The sequence below is a fragment of the Phyllopteryx taeniolatus genome, chromosome 5 (genome assembly GCF_024500385.1).
Source record: "Phyllopteryx taeniolatus isolate TA_2022b chromosome 5, UOR_Ptae_1.2, whole genome shotgun sequence".
NCBI lineage: Eukaryota > Metazoa > Chordata > Actinopteri > Syngnathiformes > Syngnathidae > Phyllopteryx > Phyllopteryx taeniolatus.
Window position 1 is genome coordinate 26,132,352 of NC_084506.1, and position 8,178 is coordinate 26,140,529.

At 39.9% G+C, this 8,178-nt stretch overlaps 1 protein-coding gene across 1 annotated transcript in view; it reads left to right on the forward strand.

The window, feature by feature from the left end:
- Positions 1-7,466, forward strand: part of ptprq (protein tyrosine phosphatase receptor type Q) — a 52,516-nt gene extending 45,050 nt beyond the window's left edge. The window contains exons 38-46 of the mRNA XM_061774830.1: positions 854-935; positions 1,012-1,102; positions 1,582-1,658; positions 1,758-1,892; positions 1,971-2,096; positions 2,884-3,029; positions 3,770-3,905; positions 5,154-5,277; positions 6,998-7,466. Coding sequence (XP_061630814.1) covers positions 854-935; positions 1,012-1,102; positions 1,582-1,658; positions 1,758-1,892; positions 1,971-2,096; positions 2,884-3,029; positions 3,770-3,905; positions 5,154-5,277; positions 6,998-7,035 — 955 coding nt within the window. The 3' untranslated portion in view covers positions 7,036-7,466. The remainder of the gene's footprint in view (positions 1-853; positions 936-1,011; positions 1,103-1,581; positions 1,659-1,757; positions 1,893-1,970; positions 2,097-2,883; positions 3,030-3,769; positions 3,906-5,153; positions 5,278-6,997) is intronic.
- The last annotated feature ends 712 nt before the right edge of the window (positions 7,467-8,178 follow it).

Genomic DNA, 8,178 nt, shown 5'->3' on the forward strand with positions numbered 1-8,178 from the left:
ACTTGCCACATTGAATCCACCATTGTAAATATTCTAAATATTGTGTACCAATTGCTGTGGCCAGTAAGTGCGTGTGAGCGTGCATCTGTGTGTGTGCTGTTCTACTGCTATTATCAGAGGTGGTAGCAGAAGTATACTCTGGTTATAGTAGAAGTACGGCTTCAACTCCTTTACATTAGTAAAAGTATAGTACAGAGTCTGAAATGTACTTATGTTTTAATGTAAGAATTATGTTGTATTGGCAGTTATATACAGTACTCGTTTTGATAACTTGGCACAATGGAAAAAAATCACTGCATCAAAATAGTTTCCCCCTATTAACTTGCATAGTGCTCTCAGTAAGAATTGAAAAAAAATCAGTCCTGCAAGTTAAATTTTGAAAGGATCATCAGGACTAACAATGTCCAATATGAGCAAAACAAAACACATAACAAAAAATGCTAAATTAGCGAATGATAACAGTGGAAAAAATAAGACAAATATTTTTTTAATGGCAGTAGCTGTTGGTTTTTAGGCTGCCACAAACCACAACCCTTTCACCACAAATCATCCTTCGAGCTGATAGCATCAAACATTTCTCTTTAATAAGGTAATGATGGGGAATATCTTGCTACTCCGAATGTATCGCATCAATATATTTTTTACGTGGTGTCGTCATTTGCTAAAGTAAAAAAAAGTAGAAGCCTAAATTGACAAAACAAAGCATATAAGGTACAGATGATAAAAGTTGCCAAATAAATGCTCGGTAGGTATAGATACCTGAAAATTCTGCCTAAGTACAGCAACAAGGTATGTGTACTTTGTTACTTCCCAACATTGGCTTTCGTGGTCCATTATTTGAATTCTTTTCAAGGCCCGTCAACAAGAAGTCTTTCCTCCAGCATGTGGAGGATCTGTGCAGCAACGACAATGCCAAATTCCTGGAGGAGTTTTCCGTAAGCAAATTTTTCCTTAAGTGAATTTTATTTCTAATCGTGAAATCAGACGCTTTGCACCGTTTCTTCCCATCAGGAGCTCCCCAAACTGCTTCAGGACCTGGCCACCACAGATGCAGATCTTCTCTGGAACAAATCCAAAAACCGTTTCCCCAATATAAAACCCTGTGAGTACGCATAGCAAATTCCGGTTCCCCGGTTTACAATATTTTCTCTTGAAACACCAGCATAAATGTCAGCTTTACAGATGCCAGGTCTGTAAAGCCATCTTCCACAACCACATGGTGATATCACTCATTGTAAAAGTAATTAGTGACCTGATTTCTTTTTTTTTTTTTTTTTTTTTTTTTTTTTTTTTGTAAAGAAAGGCCACTACAAAGATTCCTCGGTTTACGACGGAGACTGATATTATGGGCCGTAACTCTCATTCTAATACAATTTAAATAATGCTGCTACATCCAAAAATAGATACCTTCTTACGCTTCTTTAAGCATTTTAGGCCATAAGAGAGAAAAGGCCCTTCTACATGCTAATGTATATAACATTTTCCTGATATGCAGTGATGTAATAGCATTTGCACACTATTTCTGAAGGACTAATAATTTCTATTTGATCTATATATTGAAAATGACTATGTTGTACCCAGATAATAACAATCGAGTTAAACTGCTGTCAGAACCGGGAACTGCGGGCTCAGATTACATCAATGCCAGCTTTGTGTCGGTGAGTATCAATTGCTAAAAAGTGAACAAATGCATACTTTTTTTTTCTGTCAGTGTAAGTGAAATTCTTATATCATGTATTTGTGTCTGCGTCTCAAAGGGCTACCTGTGTCCAAATGAGTTCATCGCCACCCAGGGTCCTCTGCCCAACACGGTGGCTGACTTTTGGAAGATGATCTGGGAAACGGGCACCCGCACCATCGCCATGCTCACGCAGTGCCACGAAAAAGGCAGAGTACGTCACTGCTTTACTTTCAAAGGCTTCATCGCAAATACGTCATTTTACTTCACGCATTCGTATGTCCCGTTCTAGATTCGCTGTCACAAATACTGGCCAGAGGACAACAAGCCCATGTCAGTGTTTGGTGACATCCTAATTTCAAAAGTATCTGAAGAAATCCTTCCTGATTGGACTGTCAGAACACTTAAAGTGGAGAAGGTAAATGTAAACAATAGTAATTTCATGGCAGTCCCATATGATTGGATGTGTTAAAGAGGCATATTATGGGAAAATTGACTTGATTGTATTCAAATAGTTGGGTCTCTGGAGTCGAAGCCCACCCATCAAATGTGAAATTTTAAAAAACATACCGATGAAGTACTTGCTTTCATGAGTTAAAATGTGATGTAATCTTAATGGGTTTGTGTAAGGTTTAATTAGTGGTGGCCAGTGGTGGCTTTGTGCAAGCGCCATTCATTTGCAGTCTGGACTCAGAGGCGGGAATATCTCCTGCTTTCAGAGTCTACAGAAATTTCCAATAACATCACAAAAAGTATCTTGATTTGTTGTTATTCCATTTTTTAAAAAATACTCGCTAGAAGTGTTGGAAAAGTCGTTAAATTGGCAACAGGGATTTGCCCTTGCTTTGTCGCAACACCCTAGCTCCTTGGTAATGAAAGACAAAATGTGTGACAAACAGATGTTAAGTGTGTTTCAATTATTTATCCTTGGTTTATTTTTTTGATACAAGAATGTCAGAGACCTTTCATTAAGTTATCAGGGAACTTTTTGCATAACAGGTCTCCTTTGAACGAAACGTTGCCTTTGCCTAAAGTACTACTTAGTGACAGATTATGGCCTGTTCCATCTTATGTACAAATTTCGGTTATGTCACCAATTGGGGAAGTACTGCGTTCCCCTGTACTATATTCACAATCACAAACAATAGGGAAACATTGTAAAGCGTAAGTCCAAATGAAACCTTCCTTTACGTTCCTCTCTGCAGCATGGACACTACATTTTGATCTGCCACTTCAACTACACATCGTGGCCCGAGCACGGGGTCCCGGAATGCTGCGGCACCCTCATCAAGTTTGTCCGGGTGGTCCGAGCGCACCAGCACGACAACACCACCATAGCGGTCCACTGCAGGTATGCAAATGGACTTCTGTACAGCGGGGGAAATAATGATTTGATCCCCTGCTGAATTTGTAAGTTTTCATAGTTGTTTATTGACTATAGGTAATAGAAAAACATAAGTGAGTACTTGATGTAGGAACCCTTGCTGGCAAGCACAGTGATGACACGTTGCTTGTTGTTGTTTTGATTGTGCCCAACGTCTCTTTATGGGAACTCTAATTCCTCTAACGGTCCTGACTGCCACTTGGAAATGTGATGCCTCAGCTTCCTAAAGACTTTTGTTATTTGACTTGAGGTCTGGGTACTGTCTAGGCCACACCATGACCTTAATATGTTTCTTCTTAAGCCACGGTGTTCTAGTAGTTTTTGATCATCGTCATGCTAGAAGATCAAGCAACAGCCCATCTTTAGGGATCTTCCCAGTTTTGCCATTAAATACTGTAGCTCCATTCTTTGCAATGAAATCGCCTTGCACCCCAAATGGTAATTGGTGGTGACTTGTGCATGTGAATATGTGTGCCATATGGGCACCAGTCAAATCTCAAGGAGCCAGAATACTTTTTTTTTTTCCAATAAAATGCACAACCTTTTTAATTTGTATATGGTGTATTTTTAATACATTTTGACTGATATCCTGTCTATCACCAGAATCAATGAATAACCATAAAAATCAGGGACTAAATTATTTGCAAGGAGCAAAGTTACAAATTCAACAAATATTTAGTGTAGTCATTGTGTGTCTGTCGCCTCAGTGCCGGCGTGGGCCGAACGGGCGTGTTCATCGCTCTGGACCATCTCATTCAGCACATCAGAGATCACGACTTTGTGGACGTTTACGGCCTGGTGGCTGAGCTGCGCAGCGAGAGGATGTGCATGGTGCAGAATCTGGTAATCACACACGATTTGTTTTCACCATGCAATTGAAATTAACAACCTCCAATGAAGCAACACGCACACAAATAATGCACCACACAGAATATCCTCTTACATTGTGTTCCGTTGCATTTAAGCATCAGCAAACGTCTGTGTAGCTGTCCTACTTTACTCTTCATGCCCCCCTGTGATCCCGTTCCCTGCGAGGCATTAATAGAAAATTGTTTTGTTTTTTTGACTGAGATGATCTGGCAGTGGATTAAACGTGTATTGTGAGAAGGATTCCCCCATCCTGACAAAGCACGCAGGCATCCTAAAATCACCCATCTTGCTCATTGCTTAATGAGCTCGTGTCTCTCAGTGCGTGTGTGTGTGTGTGTGCGTGTGTGTCTGTGTGTGTGCGCGCTAAGATTTCATGTCTACACTGTTTCGATTATCATAGCTGCCTTGGATACGAGTGACTCGACTCATAAAAAATGAGTTTTATTTTTTGTTTTTTAACGAGCCATCCTTAAATTTAAAAAAAAAATATATATATATATATATATATACTAAAGAGAAGAAAAGAACAAGGCCCTTCAACAAAAACTGGGTACATAACATACATACAGGAGAGTAAATATAATGATTAAAGGTCTACATAATCACTGAGGGCGGCACGGTGGACGACTAGTTAGAGCGTCTGCCTCACAGTTCTGAGGACCGGGGTTCAATCCCCAACCCCGCCTGTGTGCAGTTTGTATGTTCTCCCCATGCCTGTGTGCGTTTTCTCCGGGCACTCCGGTTTCCTCCCACATCCCAAAAACATGCATGGATAAGTGGCTCAGAAAATGGATGGATTGATAATCACTGAGGTTAGGCCTTTTTAAAAAATATTTCCATAACCTTATTTAGCTATCAAGAAGAAAACCGCCTAGAAGCACTGCAAACGACAGGCACAATAAGAAACATACATTTTATACAGTGCAGTATTTATATCTAGCCAACATCATCAATCAAAACTGAGCATTATTATCTTTACAAAGGCAAAGGCTCTTTTATTGGCTCTCGTGAGATTTTGCAGGGGTACTTAATGAAGTGTCCAGTGAATGTATGTGTTGTGCTTACTGCATAGTGGGAAGATGGATTAGGTACACAGTACTTATTGTCACTTTTAGCTGCATATATGCTGGATTTTGGCCTTATCAGCATGTTTTGCTAGTGTTATTTGCTAGTTTCAGGAACGTGTGTGTGTGTGTGTGTGTGTGCACGCGCTTGTGTCAGGCCCAGTACATCTTCTTGCACCAGAGTACGCTGGAACTGCTGAACAACAAAGGCAACAGTCAATCAATCTGGTTTGTCAGCTACTCTGCTCTGGAAAAGATGGACTCACTGGATGCAATTGAAGGTAACAAATAACACACACAATAGTACAGTGTTTCCCAACCTTTATTAAGCCAAGGCACACATTTTACATTCAGAAATCTCACACCACACCACTAAAAAGAAATGTCACAAAAAGTAAATCAAATGAAAGCCCATCTATTCATGGTTTGCTAGTCACGAATTGTGAATCGTGTTTTTCTTTTCCTTTTTCTGAACATATCCTCATCTATTTGCTGAAAAACTTTTTGTGGTTTTGTGCTCATGCCACACTCCTAACATGCCAGGAGATGGCGCCAAAGCCCTGTCTAATTGCAAAGTAGTAATTGGCGAATTATTTTGAAGTGAAAGACAGTAAGAGACTAACATTTTTATACAAACCCCAATTCCAATGAAGTTGGGATATTGTGTAAAACGTAAATGAAAACAGAATACTGTACAATGATTTGAAAACACATTTCAACCTGCATTCAGTTGAATACACTACAAAGACAATATATTTAACGTTAAAGTGATCAACTTTATTGTTTTTGTTGTTGTTGTTTTTTGCATATATTTACTCATTTTGAATTTTATGGCTGCAACACGTTCCAAAAAAGCTGGGACCAGGGCATGTTAACCACAGTGTTACATCACCTTTCCTTTTACACTCAATAAGCGTTTGGTATCTGAAGACACTAATTGTTGAAGGTTTGCAGGTGGAATTCATTCCCATTCGTGCTTTATGTACAAATTCAGTCGCTCAACAGTCTGGGGTCTCTGTTGTCATATTGCGCTCAATAATGCGCCACACATTTTCAGTGGGGAACAGGTCTGGACTGCTGGCAGGCCAGTGTAGTACTCATACTTTTCTACTACAAAGCCACGCTGTTGTAACATTGTCTTGCTGAAATAAGCAGGGATGTCCCTGAAAAAGATGTTGCTTGGATGGCAGCATATGTTGCTCCAAAACCTCTATGCACCTTTCAGCATTAATGGTGCCTTCACAGATGTGCAAGTTACCCATGCCATGGGCACTAACAACACCCCATACCGTCACAGATGCTGGCTTTTGAACATTGCGCTGATAACAATCCGCATGAAAAGGATTTGCAAATCATTATATTCTGTTTTTATTTACGTTTTACACAATGTCCCAACTTCATTGGAATTGGGGTTTGTAGATGAAGCTCAGACTACATTTGATTTATGCAGAAATTTAAGTTCACATACCTTTTCCTCCCACTTTAGCTAGAAAAAATTAAGATACATTATTTGTAGTAAATGAATCCAAATTTTCTGATTAATTAAAGTTAATTGCATACACACCGGCGGCACAGTGAACAACTGGTTAGAGCATCTGCCTCACAGTTCTGAGGACCGGGGTTCAATCCCCGGCCCCGCCTGTGTGGAGTTTGCATGTTGCCTGCACTCCAGTTTCCCCCCACATCCCAAAAACATGCATGGTAGGTTAATTGAAGACTCTAAATAGCCCGTAGGTGTGAATGTGAGTGTGAATGGTTGTTTGTTTCTATGTGTCCTGCGATTGGCTGGCAACCTGTTCAGGGTGTACCCGCCTCCTCCCCGATGATAGCTGGGATCCAGCTTGTGAGGATAAGCGGCTCAGAAAATGGATGGCAGGATGCATACACACCAAATGATCTTTCATGGCACATAGGTTGGGAATCACTGAAATTGACACACACACACACACACACACACACACACTTGTTCAATCACACGTCTCCCTGCACACACGTCTTCAGGTGACGTCGAACTGGAATGGGAAGAGACCACGATGTAGACACCTTTGCCAGAAGATGGGGTTGTTGTTTTTTTAAGAGCATGAGAAGAAAAAGGAGAAGGATGAAGAGGATGAGAATCATTCTTTGGAACATTGCTCCCTTCAATGACCTTCTTGTTTTCATGATGAGGAAATAAGTGGTAGCACTCAGAGCCTCCTATCACATTTTTGCACACATTGAGTCCACTGTGTATTGTCATGACTGTATCATATTAAAAGCTGTTGTGTTTTTGTAAGGTAATTTATTCAGCCATATTTCTTTTATTTTCTATTCTTTTATTATGTCTAAATTCTGCTGCCTGCATCGAGGAGTTGACGGCATTCCCATTTTTGGTTGAGATCCTTTTCTCAAGAGTGATTTGCACCAGTAAAAACTGCTTGGATTTTTATTGTTGTGTTGTTGTTATTTCCAGCCTTAATACTTGAACTACGCTCGCCGACTCCTATGTGGAATGAATCCGTCGTGACATTGTGCCGTCACATTACATTATGAACAGGCTATGACTATTTAGTATGTATGTGTGTGTGTGTGTGTGTGTGTGTGTGTGTAACTTTTAAGAGACGTATAGTTAGGGCCAGAAGTATTGGGACAATGAAATACCGGTAGTTTTTATGATGTTGCCTTTGTACACAAAACTAGAATGGATTTTAAATACAGTAGAACCTCAGTTTTCATGATTAAATTCGTTCTTGAAAGTCTGCCTAAAAGCAATATTTTGCATAGGAACTAACGTAAATCCAATTAATCCATCCCAGCTATCCAAAATTAGTAACAAAAATACCTTTTATAGAGAATAACTCGTTTTACATACAGTAAATAGACTGAAATAAATATAAATGACTAACAAAGTGACTAAATTATCATTTAACATCAGGTTTTGCTACACTGAAGACTCTTGATGGCGTGTGGAAGACAGGAGGGGGAGAGGGAGCAATTTTTGTACTTTGCTTCGAGTTCTTGATGTTTCTCGTCTTTTTTATCAAATGGCTGGCACTTGGAACTTTCTCTCATACTGTGTGAAAAAGGTTCAGCTGACGGCAAAGCCTATTCCAAAATGCAAGTTTTTATTAAGCAACGCAGGCCAATAACAAGCCTCCCACTTTGCTTGGCAACACTCGGACAATTTCGCTGTACGATTCTGT